General features: G+C 40.4%; 1 protein-coding gene across 4 annotated transcripts in view; it reads right to left on the reverse strand.

Moving 5' to 3' along the window:
- ARHGEF28 (Rho guanine nucleotide exchange factor 28) overlaps positions 1-19,044 on the reverse strand; it is a 161,231-nt gene that overhangs the window by 40,568 nt on the left and 101,619 nt on the right. For all 4 annotated transcript variants that reach the window (XM_048504299.1, XM_048504298.1, XM_048504297.1 and 1 more), the window contains 13 exons: positions 17,755-17,878; positions 17,029-17,161; positions 16,830-16,885; positions 14,404-14,455; positions 13,839-13,986; positions 13,635-13,750; positions 12,081-12,221; positions 10,300-10,550; positions 7,081-7,203; positions 5,716-5,833; positions 3,667-3,921; positions 1,209-1,285; positions 170-348 (listed from right to left, as the gene is read on the reverse strand). In XM_048504299.1, the coding sequence (XP_048360256.1) occupies positions 170-348; positions 1,209-1,285; positions 3,667-3,921; positions 5,716-5,833; positions 7,081-7,203; positions 10,300-10,550; positions 12,081-12,221; positions 13,635-13,750; positions 13,839-13,986; positions 14,404-14,455; positions 16,830-16,885; positions 17,029-17,161; positions 17,755-17,878 (1,773 nt within the window). The remainder of the gene's footprint in view (positions 1-169; positions 349-1,208; positions 1,286-3,666; positions 3,922-5,715; positions 5,834-7,080; positions 7,204-10,299; positions 10,551-12,080; positions 12,222-13,634; positions 13,751-13,838; positions 13,987-14,403; positions 14,456-16,829; positions 16,886-17,028; positions 17,162-17,754; positions 17,879-19,044) is intronic.

Here is a 19,044-nt window from a genome sequence, read left to right on the forward strand (position 1 = left end):
GGGAGAAGTCTAATACTATTTCTTTGTCTTAATTACTGGTTTCACAACAAGATTTATAAACAACGAACCATCACACGCTTGGTTTACTACTTGAGTTATGATTCTTTCTCAGATAAAAAAAAAGAATGAAGATCAAAAGCAATGCATAATAGAGAATGGTAGCCTGTACTTCTCCACAGCTTCTTGAATCTGCCTCATCCAGTGACTGCGTTCCTCTTTGGAACTGGTATGAATTTCATACATCTCAGGCCCTGGGGACGATGCACTAATCAGGAACATCCCTCTCTCTTCATTGGCTACTTCTCTGACAATTAGTTTCTGTAGGGCAATAACAGCAGGCTTCTGGTCCTAAACACACAAAAGCAAATCAAAACATATAGAATCTTGTCAGGAAAACCTCAGAAGCATAACTGCATCATGGAATTAGGTCTTGTCTGTAAAACAGTAGTAAATTAACATCTATCATGCACTTGCATGAATAAAATGTTTTATCAGGATGAAATCATCATAAAGTCCCTGGCTACACTTTAAATGTTTCCTAACCTGCTAAAAACAAATTCCAAACCTCTAAAGTCTTTAACTACAGTCTGGGAGAAATTGACATAACATATCATTTTAGGAGCCAGTGATTTCTATGCAGCTTCCTTCACTGAGATTAATGGGACTTATAACTACTTAATGTTTAATGTATTGTCGAAGGCTTTCACGGCTGGAATCACTGGGGTGCTGTGTGGTTTCTGGGCTGTATGGTCGTGTTCTAGTAGCATTCTCTCCTGACATTTCGCCTGCATCTGTGGCTGGCATCTTCAGGAATCTGAAGATACCAGCCACAGATGCAGGTGAAACGTCAGGAGAGAATGCTGCTAGAACACGACCAGACAGCCCGGAAACTACACAGCATCCCACTACTTAATGTTTACTTGTCTTAAAGATGAAATCACTAGCCATTGTACAAAAGACTGTTTTCAGAAACTAAACTTTCCAATTTAGTGAACTTATTTTACATTTTATATTCAGTAAAATAAAGGTGATTTCCATCCTAATAAAAAGGTTCGGCCATAGTCATAATTACAGCCGTTAACAAAGAAGTAGATGTAATGACCAAGTGAAAAAGTCTGGATATGGAAAATTACAATATATAATTAAGATAATCCAAGCACACAAATACATCCTAGCACACAAAGACAAATGACAATGATTATACTTACAACAGCTGCAAAGATATATTTCTGATCTTTTTCTTGTAAAAACAACATCACATCATTTAGAAGCAGAGCTAAAATATCTTTTAAAAGAAAGAAAATTGATAAGTTGTTTGCTTCTTTTACCTTAAGTCAAAAAAATAAATGCAAACTTAGACAAAGATGCTTACAAGCTACCAAGATGAGCTCATAAACTCTAAAATACAATTCCAAAAACAATTTTATAAATGTTCAATAATCTTAGGAAGCAACTACAACCCTAGTACTCGACTGAAGGTGAGACAGTCAGACTCTGTTAAGTTTTCACTTATCAAGAAAACGCAACATATTAACTGCATCATCAGAAAGAACATTTAATTATAAGGTGAATGTCATATTCAGTACAAACCTAAAGCCTAAAAGTGATTTGAGAATTATACCACAATCAGACCATAAAAGTGATGTCAGGTTACATTGCAATTAGACCAATTATTGTTCTGACTCATTACTTCTCTGGAAAGGGGCAATTGATGAGTCTTCCATGAGGGGTTAATGTAAAGAAGTTGCAGCTTTCAAGTCTTGGTTTATATCAGTGAAATGTATGGGGGGGGAGGGGTCCTTTCCAGGGCTGCTTTGGCCTTTGAGTGAAAACTCACTGAGGCCAGATCTGCCAGCAACCACATGATTTGCATGACTCACCCAAGCCTAGCTGCGTGCTACTACTAACAGCAGCCACCACATCATACCCAATGTGGTGCAACTTAATTTAACAGTTTTAAATTAAGGCATGGGAATCCCAGGTGTGAATCTCCACCCTACCATGGAAGGTCACTTCATGGCTTTGGGCCAGCCAAATGCCCTCAGCTTAACTTACGCCACAGGATTTTTTTGAGAATAAAATGGAAGACAGGAGAATGATGCAAGCTCTTTGGGGTCCCACTGGAGACGGAAGCAGAGTATAAATGAAGTAAATAAATAATAAGTGTAACTGAAGATGGGAAGGCAGATTGTGGGTGGGTGTGAGGGAGAAACCAGAGGACGCTTATGATGTGGGGATTGCTAGGAGGAGGGAAAGAGGCAATAGTAGGGAATGGAATACAGGGGACAGTGATGTGCCCCCTGCACTGCACCAATTGGCCATAGCTTTCCCAGGGAAAAGCTGCCACTGGGGAGCAAACGAGGAAAAGCAGAGAAAGAAGACAGAATATAGAGGCAAGCAGAAGCAAGGAAAGAAAAAAATAGGAAGGGGGCTATAGGGGAACGTGAGGAATCAGCACAAGTCCTTGTAGATTTCTCATCGTGCAACTGGAACCATCTCAGCCAGCCCTGTACAACTGGCCTAGCCTGGCAAGTGGCACCATGCAATTCAGCTAGATTTTTCCCAGAGAGAGGGTGCCAGGAGAGAGGGAAGGAGGAAAGGCTGAAGGCAGAGAACAGATAAAGATAAGCTGGAGGGTGGGTGGGAAGAAAAGTAGGAAACAGGAAAAGCGGAGAAGACATGGGCCAGTTACATACAACGTGTCTGCTATGTGATGGGAGCAAATGTTTATCACAGCAAGATTTCTTGTATGGACCTATTTCCTCAAGCCCCAGTGTAACTTTCTATCCTCTCTGCAGCAAGCGAGAGCACTTCTAGCACAAATTTAATTTTGTTTGCCAGCTGAGCAGACAGATGTGCCAGTGAGCACAGATTTGCCCTGGACCTCTTCCCTCTACCCATGGCCAGCCTCATAGCTCCACCCTTCCCTGTCCTTCACACTGCCCTCCACACCTGCCCCCTCGTCCCCATTCCATGTTGCCAGCTCCTTCCTGCTTATCTAAATGCTTATTTCTATATAAGCCAGTCTCTTCCTGGCTCCAGCTTACCTTCCCTGCTCTGCTTCTGCCCTCCCTGATGATCGGGAGGGCTTTTAAAAACTTTATTGAAACAAGCCTCTTATTTAAAACAAGCCTCTCTTGCAGCAGCAGCAGCAGCAGCCGCCGCGAGAAACAGCGTGTGTGTATGTGTGTGTCTGCAGGGGAAGGGGGGCAGAATATTAGCAGAGTTAAGAGAACCAGTGATGGGTAGAGATAAACGAAGCAGCAAAAGGAAAGGCAGGTTGAGACTAGAAAGTAGCTACGAGGCAGGTACTGGGCATCCTCCTCATGTGTAAACAGAGAAATTCAAGGAGACTACACTTCAGCCCCAGGGGCCAGCTCTCAGCCCCAAGGTAATCATTCCATGAGTAATGGCCATGGGGGCTTTCAGGAAAGGGAAGGAGGAAGTTGTGAGAAAGGGGAATGAGATGTCTTAGGCAAGTCCCTGCGAGTCCCCCACTTACTCTTTTAACTACTCATTTCATTTCATTTCAACCTTTAATGGCATATAACTTTTAACTACTCTACATTTTCTGAATACAAAATTCATTTTTCTGCAGACCACTTTTCAAAATGCACATAGTTAAAAAGGTTATAATCACACTTGTTGTAATTAAAAGGCAAGCACCTTTGAAACGTCCTGTAGCCGTTTTCCAATAAACTAAACCTTCATGCAGAAGTGTCTTCTCTTTCTTGATCAAATCTTGCTTTCTGAAAACATGGCCAGTTTTCAACTTGGTATATGTTTTGTTTTCAACTTTACTGAGAATTTCTAACAATTTTTGCTTTTTCTCATATTCATTGACTTGCAAATCGACTGCTGCAATCATGTCCTTGATTAGACCAAGGGCTTTACATAAGTCTTGGTGTTCTTCCGTTCCTTCTGCAGAAAACCAAACATAAAAGTACATAAAAGGAGTTGCAGCCTTTGAGTAGATTTTCACAGCCCAAGACACGGGGCATAATATCAGGTTACCTCTGGACATCATGTATCTATTGAGTAAACAGTATACATTGAGTAAACAGTATTTATTATTGAGTAAACAGTATGCATTATTAAAAATACCGTTTTAATAGTTTTGTGCTTTGAAATGGATGCTGCCCTAGAGCAGGACCCAAGCAATGGATGAAATCTAGCAATGTGTGAGCAAAAGGAGAAATGTGCTTAGTGAAGTTCCACCTGTGCAAACAACAGCACGTCTGCAGCAACACACATCACCTTAGTATAACTGAAGTAACCCATATATTGTGCAATGGAATGCAAAACTGGTGATGATTGTGTTTATTTCTGAAACTTTATCCAAATTACTCAGCACTAAACCTTTTGTATGCGATAAGGATATTAGGGATAAGAATTGTTTAGCGCAAGCAGACAGTCAGGAGTCAGCTTAGCTCTTCCATGTATGCAAAGACTGTTGCCAATGCAGCAGATTTCTGTGGGATCAAACTGCAAGCCCGTTGCCATAATAGTGTTTGTTCTTGCAGAAATCAAACGGACATTTTTCTTTCATGATATTGTGTGGAGGAAGGCAAGCTACAAGTTTGTAGTGAGTCCAGAGAAATTTTGCTTGGGCTCTAGGTATACATATTTAGCTCCTGGGATCTAGGACCATTTCTCCTTTCCCTCTTTACACAATTTCCCAACAATTACCCCAAAGCTATTTTGTACAGTAATTTTTGGTTACTAAAAACCACAGCACATTGGGTCCTACTTCTTCTACAAAGTAGCACAACTACCCTGAGGGAATATAAAATTTAAAAATTTGTTGTTCTGGGCAAAACACCGCCTGTTCATTTTGGGACTCTTTTAACAACCTCTCACCACTTATTCAGGTTCCAGGGGTGAAAAACCTAACTGCCACTGCCAAAGTTTTAATTTCTTGGCGGGAAACACCTTGGCTGTTCTCCCTTCCAAGATTTGTTCAAGAAGGATTCCAAACTTCTTGCTCTCTTGGTTTCACCTGGTAGCAGAACTGAATAATCCTCAGTGAGACAAAAAACAACAACAACCCACTCTCTCTTACTCTTTCTCTGGGCACCACCTCTCACACTATTATTTCCACAGAAGTGGAAAGGAAACAGGTATTTACTGAAGAAAAAAGAAACAGGAGTCAGGAGAAAGCAACATGCCAAAAGGGAGGGACTAGGAGAAACTTAGGCACTGCCAATAGGATACCCAAAATAAAATATAATCCCTAACTACTGATATTATTTTGGTCATCATCCTGCCGTCCCTTGAAGAGAATGCGAAAACAAACCCATTTTTTCCTGCTATTGTGTTCTGTGTTCACTGACATAGCATCTACTCATGACAACAGGAAAAATAATTTCAAGCTCAGAATGTCAAATAAGAATACATTTATACTGGGTTGAGGATGCTAACTAGTTAACTCACTAACCTCACTCTAGAAAGAAAATTCTGCTGCAGGACTAGGATTTTTTGTGTCAAGTTGCTGTAGGAAAGGTCAAGCAGAATTTTTACCAACTTTTGATCCTAACTCCTTTACACCCTCCAACATTTTCCTGGTAATGTTTCAAAAATGTCCATACCTACAATCATCAGATATCATCCAGTTCACAATATTAAAAAGACAGACAACTTTGTCATCTGAATAGTTATGCAGTGGAATAAATCTTTAGGATTTCTCATGAAACATGAATAAAAATCACAACAAACCTTTAGAATATTGTAATATTCTTTCCACTAACACTGGGTACTTAGTAATTCTCTGAGTGACGAGTAGAATGCACTCTGGAATTCCACGACGCCGAGCCAAGAGATTACTGCTCCGTAGCTGTAAAAATAGATGGATTTTTTAATGTAGTTCTTGTGTGGTACATCTGATGTACAAGTTGTGTTTCATTTTTCTCTTCTATTGGTAGAAGAATTGGTCTATTATTTTCTCCAGTTTGGTTCACCTACTATTAATCTGTTGTTTACTATCTAAAAGAAAAATCATTAGCTGGAGGAGGCAAGAAGTCAACTATATATTTTACAGCTCAATCCAAAGCGCCGGGGGTTGGGGGGAGGCGGTAGAGCAGCAGCTGGGGACAACGATGCAGCACTGCTTCCAAAGAGGCTATCAGTGGCATGGGCACAGGGGGAGAAGGACAAACTCCTTTCTCTTCTGGGAAAGCCCATAGAGGAGGGATATGACTTACGCTACCTTCTAGTGGCATAAGTCTGTGCCGCAGAAGGGAGAATGTTCCCAGTCCAAAACTCCTTTGGGTGTTTAAGTCAGCTACGCCCCTGGGAATGCCCCTCTCCATGCTAGTGCAGCCTCCTGCTGTGCAGAAGTGACAGCGTGGTGGGGAAACCTTTGGGTTCTGGTGCCATTGCATCCTGCTGCCAACATAAGGTCCTCTGCTCTGGCATCTTTGCTACTTTGTGTGGAACTGGTGACACTGGCATTGGCACAACCCTTGTGCTGCGTCCAGTGTGGCTTCAGCCTCCCTCCCCATCCTTTGGATTGCAGTTAATCACCTTGAATTATTAGGTAATGTCTTTAAGGCAATGAAGTACCTCTGAATATTTGCAATTAAAGGTAATACATTAATGGTGCACAAAGGCCACAGTTATTTGAACAAAAGTCCAGTGACTCCTGTTCCCATTGTGGCTCTGCCATGCTGATTTGTGTTGGTGTTTGTTTTAAGTTTCTGTTTTGTTCAACAGGTCAGGAGGCAGGATCTTGTTAAGAATTATTCCCATATGAGTTATAATAACGTTGAGAGGTTAAAACAAAGATCCAAACAAAGCAGGAAACAGGACATTGTTATCCCTTGGAATTTGCAAGGGATAAATTCCAAATTTTCCCTTGGAATAGCTTTACTGAAAGCCATGAGCCCAATTTTGGAACAGAATTCAACTAAGCATCCGAAACATTTTGTGCCTGAAATGTTTATGTCCAGAGCATTTCCTTAATTAAAAATGGATTCTTTAAAATTCACAACTGTTTTAAAAACAACAATAACTTCCCGCCGGGATGCATTTATTCCTGTTTTCATTGTTATAGGAGCCCCACATTTGCTATCAAAAACTTACTTTGATGAAATTCTGGAACTTTTTGTTTTGCTGCAGCTCTTTGAAAAGGCTGACCGCCTCTTTCTGGTGGCTACAAAATTCCCCATATATCTTCTTCATTTTGGTTGCATTTTCTTCTGAAAACTGATCAAACACAGAAACTAACTTCACTGGAATATCAAACACTTTCCAAACAGTTTGACAGACTAATTTTTGCTGTCAGTTGAAATTTTACTGAAAATAAAGACATCCTGCATTGAAACTGTATTAAAATGGTATTCATAACCCATATAAAATTGCTCCTGTTTTAAAAATTCATGTTAAACTGAGAGATTCAGCATCTTTACAACCTGGCTTGGATTCACCAGATTTCCACAGACAGAAGGGATTTCTTTCAGTATACACTGACTCCCCCCACCTTCCCTTGTAGCACATAATAAGAACATGAGAAGAGCCCTGCAGGATCAGACCAGTGGTCCATTTAGTCTAGCATCCTGTCTCACAGAGTGGCCAACCAGCAGTGGCGTAGTGCCAAGGGAGCAGGGGAGGGGTGTGTGTGATGCACCAGGTGCACGCCACTGCGGGGCCGTGGCAGGGGCGCACGCTTGCCCTGGGCGTCGTTCCCCCTCTCTCTGGCCCTGCCAACTAGTTCCTGTGGAGGGTAAACAACAAAGGCAGAGGCCTTCCTCTCATGTTGGCTCCTGGCACTGGGATTCAGAGGTTTAAACACGGAGGTTCCCTTTAGTGACCATGACTAGTAGCCATTTTAAGGCTGTCTATACTTGTGGCTATCACTACATCCTCTGGCAGCAAATTCCACATTTTATTCACTCTCTGGTAAAGAAGTATTTTCTTTTGCCTGTCCTGAATCTATAGCCCATCAGCTTCACTGGATGCCCTCACGTTTTAGTATTTTTGGGGAAGCAGAAAAAGTTTTTTCAACTCTTTCTATTCTGTGTATAATTTTACAAACCTCTATCATATCCCCAATTATCTCTTTTCTAAACTGAAAAATCCCAGACTCTTCAGCATTTCCTCATAGGGAAGGTTCTCCAAATGCCTAATCATCTTGATTGCCCTCTTCTGGGCTTTATCAACCTCTGTGATGTTCTTTTTGAGATATGATGGCCAGAACTGGACACAGTATTCCAAATTATGCCACACCGTAGATCTGTACAGGCCTCTTTATTTACAATCCCTTTCCTAATAATTTCTAACATAGAGTTTGCCTTTTTCACAGCTGCTAAACAACAGATAGGCAAAATGGATGACAAGGCTCAAAAACAATAACAAAACCATATAGGGGCTAAACACGTATAAGCAAATTTGTGCAAATTAAATTGAACATTTTGGTGTTGTATTACTCTTGTATTAAAGATTATTGAGCAAAATTATGTATCTTATTACTCACTGAATTTATACCATAATTAAATATTGCAACACCCGTATAATTTTACTTGCAACATAGCCATACAACTACACGGTTGTTGCAATATTTAATTATGGTATAAATTCAATGAGTAACAAAATACATAATTTCATCCAATAACCTTTAATACAAGAGCAATAGAACACTAAAAAGTGATCTGCTTAATTTGCATGCATTTGTTTATGTCTTGTTTAGCTTTTCTATGGTTTTGTTGGTTTTTGTGACCTGCAGCACACAGGACTGATGCTTTCATTTGACTATCTACAATTTGTGCAGATCCTCCTCAAGCTCCTCCCAGTCAGCATTGGCTTTCTCGATGCTGAATAACTTTGTGTTAAGTGAAACGTGACCACAGCACTACTCACTCCTAGTTCCAGAGCATTGTTGAGCAAATTAAGAAGTACTAATCCCAATAGTGATCCATGCGGAATCCCACTGCTGACTCCCCCCTCCCACATTTTGAGGACTGCCTATTTATTCCTGTCATTTAACCAATTTTTAATCCACAAGAAAACCCCTATCCAATGACTGCAAAGTTTACTAAGGAGTGTTTGGTGGAGTACCTGCAGAAAAGCCTACTCGGAAGCCCAAATGTATCTACCAGAACACCTCTGTCTACATGGTTGTTTACTTTTCCAAAGGTTGGTGAGGCAGGACTTCCCTCTGCAAAAGCCATGTTGATTTTCCCTTGGCAGGCTTTGCTCATCTATGTGCCTAACACTGCATAATCTCCCTTGAGTCCAAGTGAGAGAGATGGACTATAAATGACATAAACAATTCCACAATATTCGATCTCTGATTACAGTTTGGACTGATTTGCCTGGTACATTAAGCTGACTGGATTGTAAATTCCTGGTTTCCCCTTAGAAGAATAATAATTTGGATTTATACCCTGCCGTTCTCTCTTGTAAGGAGACCCAAGGTGGCTTACAAACTCCTTTCCTTTTCTCTCCCCATAACATATACCTTGTAAGGCCATGGGGGGGGGGGGGGCTGATAGAGTTCTCAGAGAACTGTGACTAGCCAAAGGCCACCTTGCAGGCTTCATATGTAGGAGTGGGAAAATAAATCCAGTTTACCAGATAAGACTCTACTGCTCATGTGGAGGAGTGCGGAAACAAACCTGGTTCTCCAGATTAGAGTACACCTGCTCTTAACCACAACATCACACTGGCTTTTAGTCACCACCCATGGTCCTCCTTTGCCATCCTACTTTCATTTCCAAGTTCTATAATGCTCCTATTAATATTACCCTGAGTATTTACACAATCATCCCTTTGGACTGACTTGTCCTGATCTGGAGGCTCCACATCTCCTGCTGGCTTTTGACCTGGGATTAGCTAAAAAGCTGTTCTGCCACCTTGTTGATATTAATTGCCAGTAGCCTGGCTCCCTTTTGGTTCAAGGGAAGTCCATCTCTTTTGTACAAAATGCCCTAAATACACCCTAAAATGCTGCTCCTAGGAAAAAAGGGGGGGGGCTGATGAACAGCATAAAGGAAGTCAGAGCTCTGCAGAGGGAAAAAGAAATCACTGAAAAATAACCCTTTCCTTCTGCAGAAATCCTTTGGTACACTCACAGTAGGACACAGTGGTTAATGATGCCTTGAATGGAAAGATTTGGTGATGTGCAGAGTTGAAGATTAAATCTCGGCCTTTTACCACGCTTGACATTCAGATGCCTTTTATTTATGTATTTTGTACGTTTTATCCTGCCCTTTCTCCAAGGAGCTCAAGGTTCTTTCTTTTTTTCATTTTATCTACACAACAACCCTCTGAGGTATGAAAAATATCATCTTTTCAGAGTTTTACCTGCTGCACAAGTAGATCTCCGATTCTGCTGATTACAAAGTTTCTGTCACTTCCGCCTTGACTTGACTCCTGCCGTCTCTCCTTCATACTACAGAAGAATTGCTGGTGAAGTTCCAGGAGCTCATCTAAACAGGGGAATATTTTGTCCACCGTGCTGTGGTCCAGTTGCAGTTCTTCTTTCATTCCCTTTCGGAATATCTTAGACATAATGAACAGGGTATGGATGTGATGTACTTCTGTTTGCATCAGCTCTGCAAGGGAGGAAGAAAAGTATACAATGATTATCCCAAACTAGACCCTTAACATTACATTGTGGCATGCCTTCCAGAGCTACATCCTAGTGTGACTGCTGTAATTTAGAACACAAGAAAAATCAACCTGTAGAAGTTTTTTCATGCAGGTCAAGTCACCCCTGGAGGAACCAAATTTGGAGCTTCTTTATGAGATGGGTCTCCTGACAAGGGTGTTCAAGACTTAGCATAAGAACGTGTCCAAATTGAGACAGGAGAATCATCTCTGAACTCTTCTTACAGTCAGCTTTATAATAAAAAGCGCCAACAGTATGCTGAATATTACCATGATCTTCCACTGGTTATCCTATTTGACCCCTGGCGTCAAATTATTCCTGGGCTTATGGGACTGTGCAGGCCAGGGAGGTTGGATGCAGAGAGGAAGAGACTGAAATTTCCATCTTCCAAAAAGAAGGATAATTTTACCCCTCCCCCATCTTCACTGAAGCTTCCCACCCCAGGAATATTTTTTTCTAAGAGTAAAAAAAAAGTGGAAAATAGAACATGGGCAAAATGTGTGTTATCTTCAATTGCTACTTTGAAGGCTAAGAGAAACCCATAAACATAACATCTGACAGCCAATGGAATAGAAACAGAACGTATAAAAGAGGCATTTCAAATCAAAATGTACATTCTTGACAGTACAACCAAAAGACAATTTTCACCAGACAAATATATTATTGACAAATATATTATTTGACATCCATCAAAGAACCACAAGCAAAGCAGGAATCTATACAAACATTGCTGGACTCGTATTCTCCTGAAGCACCCAATAATACAGTGCACCCCTCATTAGCAGTCAGACATTGGAAAAGAAGGTCCTTGTACTTAGCAGCAGATCTGCAAATGGAAATCTACTTCAATGGACTGCACTATGTGACATGGATATAAGATCAGGCCAAGATGTCAACGAGTCCAGCATTCCGGTTCCTGATATGGGAAGTAGGAACAACATGATATGGGAAGTCGGAGCAACCGGGATGCCATTTGCCCACTTCAGGTAAACCTTCTCCTGCCAACAGGGACCTCCCATCTGCCCTTGCATCCAGGCCAACGGAAAAATAGTAGGAGCCATAAATAACATAACATGGCATGTTGATATCCCGTCCCAGTGAAAACCCAAATGTGACATCAGCGTACACAATGATGTCATTCCCAGTTTTTACCTGGATGTGAGATCCACACATCATGCAATGTCATGTCCACCCCTAGGGCATATTATAATCGTTACACCTAGCGTGCCATATTTACATACATCTAAATTTGATCAACTGCTGAAATTTAAACACTTTTTACATTTCAACTCAAAGCTTATTGCTTATTTTTCTTTTTTAGTGAATGCCAGGTTATTATATTTGACAAGTAATAAAAGCCTTATGCCAGATTATAAAATAACATGCAATTTCATTTTGGCCTACAAGCAATTCCAGCACATAATCATTTTTGTCCAGTTATATGGACCCTCATAAGAATCTTTGGCATACTGACCAAAAATTACATCTTGTCTTTTAATGACCTCCTTTTCTTGCTTGCTACAAAACCATGCGTCTACCACAAGACTCCACGACTCTCCCTCATAGTCCAGTGTGTCAGTGCTGAGGTCATTCCACAAAGAGGCATCAACATCATCTGTGGGAAAGTGAAAAATTCTTTAAATCTAGCAAAGAAGCACATGAAGGAAGGGACTACCTCCAATAGTCGAGGGGCACTTCGGTGGACTTGTGGCAGGCCCCCCCCCCCATCCAGGCCAGATGTCCCAGCGCCCCCTATCCAGGTCAGCCTCCGATAGAGGTGGGGAGATTGGCAGAAGCTGCTAGGCTGGCCCACCTCCATCGGCAGGGGTCGGGTGCGGGGGTGCGAGGGGCCAGGCAGGACAGAGGGTGCAGGGGTGGTGGAGTGCTTGGAGCAGGTGTTACCCATGGACACTTCTCCCTGATACGCACAGCATGCATGCTCGAACATCCCCAGTGTGCTGCATTCTGATTGGCTTTTCCCTCCCTCCCAAAGGCAATGCTTCCGATTGATGGATCCACAGCAACCGCAGGAAAACCAAGCAGGACACACACCCCTTTTCTCTAGCTTTGGAAAGGAGCTGGTGCAGTGAGCAACATGGCTAGCACGTTGTGCTACTCAAAGTAAAAACTTTTGACCAATACTGGGCAGACCACTATGTCCCTCCACATTTAAAGGTGTGCAGGAAACCACAGCATGAGACACTCACCCCACCCCCTGAAATACCAAATAACATTTGAATGGTGTTTGGGGCTGTAGGAATGAGAGCATCCTGCCAGGCAGGCACTTCCCCACTTCTCGCCTCCCAGTATCCCATTGGGAACATGAGCCGAGAGCTGCAGGACTGGGCTTGCTGCTGCTTGGCTAGTGAGCGGTGCTTGGTTAGAATGAGCTGGAACAGGGAGAGCGTGATGAAAGGCAGGGAGATCAGGCAGTGGGGGGTGGGAAAAATAAATCGGTTTTGCTCCCGTGGATTCAATGCAGGATTCTGGGAAAAGGTCAACATTTTAGATGTTTTTGAAAAACTTGGGATGAGGGAAATATTGTGGAACAAACCCGCTTTAGGATTGGGAACTGTGCAAACTTATTTGCCAAACTGGATATTTCTCTTGCTCAACACGAGATATTTGGACCATGCAGAAACGGCCATAGTAGACAATAATAGCAGATGTACTTTTCATTGATCTTATGAACTTGTGAGCTCTGGCTCACAAAAGCCGTATTATGTTGGAATAAATTCTGTTTGTCTCTAAGGTGAACTGCTGATTTATATTTGAATACTAAGTTGGGTACAGGAGTGAACCACAGAAAGGCAGTTCAAAATGTTCTTGTTCAAAGTTTTTAACTGAAATGATGCCCACACAAGAAGGCTGAATTTCAGCAATTTGCAGCAATTTCAGTTTAATTGTTCAAATTTTTGATCTCCTTCCCTCTTTGGAAGACTAGGCGGAACAGTTGTGGAGAATGAAGGATGTATACATTCATGGTCATTTTTATGCCTCAGTGTTGTCCAGAGTTTTTACAGCATACCTTCCATCAAAACAGATTCAACTGATGATGCACTCCCAATTGATTGTAAGAGTTCTTCAGAGTGTGACCTGGATCTCCAAGGATCAATGTCTGGCTCCAAAGGGGATGAACATTTTCTAGAGTGAAGGCAAAATCACACAAGGGTCATGTAACTTGTTCTGACAGTACGGTATTTATGTGACACATTTAGAAAGAACTATTTACCTTTCAAGATTGGAACTTGGAACACTTTTGGATAAAGAGTGCTGTTGCAGCAATGCATCTTTCTTTACAAAGGACAGTCCAATAGGTGTGGAGCTGCAAAAGTGAACTGGGGACAATGACGGCTGTGGAATATCTCTGAATGACAAATCTGGAAAGTAACAACTTCAAGTAAGTATTTTAGTTGTGCATAATTTATATATGCACATCTGAAATTCACTTTGGCTAACTTCAACCAAGTTTAGTTTTATAGAACTCATGCACGCATCTGAACATCTCAAAAGGCTCCCCACAGTTTCATTACCTTGGAATTAATTGCACTGTTCATTGGCATTGTCTGTCTTAAATGATTTTGTAAAATACCCTGAACTTTGAATATACATTTTAAATAATTACATAGAATAATTAAATTGTAATTACATAGAAGTGGGTATTTATGTGGAGACTGTGTCGAAGCACAGTTATGCTCCATTGTGTAATTTAGCTACAACGAGAAAAAAATCTTTTAACAAAACAAAATATAAAGATATGGCTTCACATCTCACAGAATGCCCACTACAATGCTTACTTGTCTGAATAGTTTGTGTTCTGTTCTTAAGGTGGCATCTCTCTTGGGATTTCTGGCAAAGAAGAATGTTTTTGTGGTTTTTTAAAAAATAAGTACACAATTAACTGCTGACCAAGACATTATTGAACACTTTTATGTAACTGAAGTCATCACTCACTCCAAAGGGACCTAAAATATATATTTTCCAAAAGATATTCATATACCATATAGTTTCTACACAAAAAAGTTATTTATTTAGTTAATTATTCACACCTCACTTTCTCTCAGTGAACAGCAGTGGCATAGTGGTTAAAAGCAGGTGCACTCTAATCTGGAGGAACCGGGTTTGATTCCACGCTCTGCCGCTTGTGCTGCAGAGGCTTATCTAGGGAATTCAGATTAGCCTGTGAACTCCAACACACATCAACTGGGTGACCTTGGGCTAGTCACAGTTTTTCTGAACTCTTTCAGCCCCACCCACCTCACAGGGTGTTTGTTGTGAGGGGGGGAAGAGAAAGGAGTTTGTAAGCCCCTTTGAGTCTCCTTACAGGAGAGAAAGGGGGATATAAATCCAACTCTTCTTCTTCTTCTCCTCCTCCTCCAGTAGGGTCTCAAAGCAGCTTACAAAATCATTATCTTCATTTTATCCTCATAACAACCACGCCCCATAAAGTAAGCCAGATAAACAAGAGACTGACTGGCCATAGATCACAGAGCAAACCTCCATAGCAGAATGGGGATTTGAACCGGAGTCTATCAGATACCAGTCAAACATTCTAACCACTACATCATATTTTCAGGCTCTAAATAACATAAAGAAAATAAAAACAAAATAAAAATACATGATCTCAACTTCAGCTATTCTCTGTGCACCCAGTGAATGTTTGATAATTTTACAATTGAGAATCAATTGGAAGGTACTTCTAGTGAACATGAATCAAATTCAGAACATGGTATTTTGTCTAAATGATTTCTAACATGATAAAAGCTAAACATACAATACTATCTAGTTTAGGGGGTGCTGTGTGGTTTCCGGGCTGCATGGCCGTGTTCTAGCAACATTCTCTCCTGACAAAAGCCTTCGACAATATATCTAGTTTATGCTGATGTGTCCATTAAGGCAGGTTTTTTTTTAAAAAAAAACCCTATGAAGTAATATTATATTAATGCTTGCAATAGATTATAGTTTGAATCTGTAGATCTAGTGTTAAGGGCGGGTGTGGGGAGTAATAGTTTAGATTTGTACCAGGAAATCTGAAAAATTCAAAAAGCCAAAAATTGTTGGTGATATTAATAGTTGGGGAAATAATAGTTTAGATTTATACCAGGAAATTCAAAAAGCCAAAAATTGTTGGGGATATTTTGCTATAACTGTACACCAGGGGGCATTATTTCCTTTTGATTTTGATACCAAGTGGGTTCACTGGATTTTCCTTATTCACTAAAGACAGGAAGACTGCACTGTACACATCTTTTCAGGATTTTTCTTCCTATCAGTGGTCACTGAGTTTGATCATCACATACATAAAACAGAAAGAATGAAGCCACAGTCCAAGCATTTCACTGCTAATTAAATTTGCTATTTCAAATCTTTCCGAGATAGCCATTCAACCACCTTCACCAGAAAGGCACACTATAAATGAAGTATTTATTCATTTACAGTTTTATCACCATGGATTTAATGGAGTGGGCATTGAGGTTTCCCAAATTGATTGTGTTGGGGGACTTCAATGTCCACGTTGACTCAACTTCATCTGTGGCACCTCCCATGAATTACTCTTTTGGTAACATTATTGATATATTTATTTTTAACTACAGATACTATCAAGTTTCCCATTGTTTCTGTTTTGACTCAAAAATCACATTTTGAATTCACTGTTCTCTTGAGTAACACAAACTTCTGAGTCTCCATTTTGTTCACTCTGAAATTTGCCCATTAAAAGCAATGAATTCTTCAGCATTATTTTTACACCAACTGCACATAAAAAGTATTTAAGTTATCAGTATTGTAATAGTGTAAAAGAAGCAAACAACTCTGGAATGCCAACAATCTATAATGGTGAACAGTATAAAATAAAATCTTTAGATTAAGGTGACCAGATGTCCCGCTTTTGGCAGGACAGTCCCGCCTTAAACCAATCTGTCCCGCGTCCCGCAGGTTTTTTTTTTAACTGTCCCGATTTTTCTGGGGCGCTCCCCTTTTCCCACCTTGTCACAGGGTGGGAAACAGGAGAGCGCCCCAGAAGGCAGTCCCGGTTTTAAAAGGTGACAATCTGGTCACCTTACTTTAGATACGATAGAGAGTAGCATGCTATGGATTACAGATTACATTAAAAAGGTGACTATATGGGGGAGTGGGATGGAAGGTGGGGATGGAAATAAAGCATGAATAGTAAATAGCAATAAAGTGATAACAGCAATTATGTTTCCAGATTGCATAGACTTACTTTGGTACAAGCAGGGGCACAGTCCTTACAATTTTTATGCACACTTGCATTGCAGTCTGAAAGAAAATTTCAAAATGTACAGCTTAGTACACTTCTCTGACAGTAGGAACATTTGTTTCCGGATACTGATTTTTTCACGTTTTCACAGATGCAATTCATATTTTAAATCTAGTTTACATAATAAAATGTAGCTACTCACAAGAACACTGCAAGGATTCTTTGCCCAAAAGTGGCTTCTCACATGCGAAACAGGGTATTACCCCAGCAAAAGTTCCAGAAACAAACTGGTGCCTAAAAGGTTTCTCTCTCTCTTTTGAATCTTTATTTTTTGCCTTTATAACAAAAATAGGGAAAAAAATAAAACACTATATTAGCTGCCAAAATATACGCAGAAGTATAGTTATCTCCCTCTCGGTATGGCACCTCATTCATGGGAAGTGATGGAAAGCTCGTGCCATATAGGAAAGATTTCCTGCTAAATGTACTTAAGGCAAGCAACCACACATCATCAGTTCTATACATGTTCTCATAAAGCAGAGTTCCAGGTATAAGGCCACATTTGAAATCCCTGTTTTGTCCTAGACTCTTTTCTGAACATCTACCAGCATCCTAGTTATCTACTATCAAACAACTAGGACACAATCAGTATAATGTACTTTCCACACACATTTTCAGTAGTGTTGAACAGTGAACCTCCGGATTTCAGCAGAAATGTTTAAGCAAAAGCTAAAATGATTGTGGTTGTCTCTCAGTACAGCAATTCTGGGTAACCCTCATTGGCTACCAGTAAGGGGAAGTGTATTTCCAGAACTTCATCAACTCTAAAAAATTTTTTAGAAGTCCTTTTCTTTTAAAATGCTGCTCAAAATGTGTAAAATTGGTGCTAGACACCTTGTGATATTACATACATCAAGCCTCAAATCACCTTGGATTTATTTCGTGTGCTGGCCATTCTGTTCATCAGAAAACTGAAAGTACGGCTGACTTTGTATTTTTCAGATTCAGATTTTGTAGGTATGATGTACTTATCCCAGTCTTCTTCTTGAATTCTAAAAACACAACAGTAAATTTTTCATCATGTTATACATCCTTCCTTTGCACCATTCTTTCATATAGGCCCCTTCTTCACATGCAGAATAATGTACTTTCAATCCACTTTCAATGCACTTTGCAGCTGGATTTTACTGGGCGGAATAGCAAAATCCACTTTCAATTGTGAAAGTGAATTGAAAATGCATTGTTCTACATGTGCAGAAGGGGCCATAGAATAAAAAGTTCTTCTTACAAAATCTGAATCACTGCTACCGGTATTTGTGATTGTGCTAGGAGAAAGCATATAACAGCAGATACCAGATACCAGTGAAAGGCAAGTAAAGGATACAATCTGAAACACAAGGAAAAAGGGAGCCAATCCCCCCAAAAAAATTACTTGCCAAATTGGCAAGGAAGCACGCAATGTGATCTTAAATTTCTGTTATATTAGTATTTAGCCAGAGTAATACAATAATGCATTCATAAACAACAATTAATTCTGTCATACAAAATGCGTACTTTAACTCAAGTGCATTTTTTTATCACTCTCTATAACAGGAAACCTTCATTAGTTGTGCATATTGCACAACTCCGAAAAAGGGTTACATCTAATGAAGGTTTCCTGTTATAGAGAGTGATCAAAAAATGCACTTGAGTTAAATTATTGCATGTGAGCACTTTAGCACTGACGAAGAACCGAAAACGCTCGTAGTGCATAGCGTTTTGCATATCTTTGAAGAAGAATCGCGGTTTTTTGCATATCATTGAAGATTGCTGTAATTTGGCTGAAGACTTCGGCAAGTGTTTGTGAAGAAGTGAGGTCGGACACCAAAACAACAAGATGCTAAATGAGCTCTTGTGGAAACATAGTGCATATTACTGTTCTTATGCGTTACTTTGCATAAGTTTACACTAATGTAACAGTTGGAACTATATAATTTCAAAGCATTTCAGCAATTGCTGTGAAAATTTCCTGTGGTATGGATATCTCCTCAAGACTAGGGTGTTACATTGGACCTTCCTGACTTACAACACCAAGTAGCACATCCTAATGAACAATTTGCTTGATGAGCCTGGATGTGATGTGTCGGTCCAATTTAAGAAATATCAACACACCGAGGGACACATAAGCTGCCATTTATATCTTGTCCCCGACGGCTAACTGTGTTTTTCCTTAAATGCT

Source organism: Sphaerodactylus townsendi, linkage group LG07 (assembly GCF_021028975.2).
Source record: "Sphaerodactylus townsendi isolate TG3544 linkage group LG07, MPM_Stown_v2.3, whole genome shotgun sequence".
NCBI classification, from domain to species: domain Eukaryota; kingdom Metazoa; phylum Chordata; class Lepidosauria; order Squamata; family Sphaerodactylidae; genus Sphaerodactylus; species Sphaerodactylus townsendi.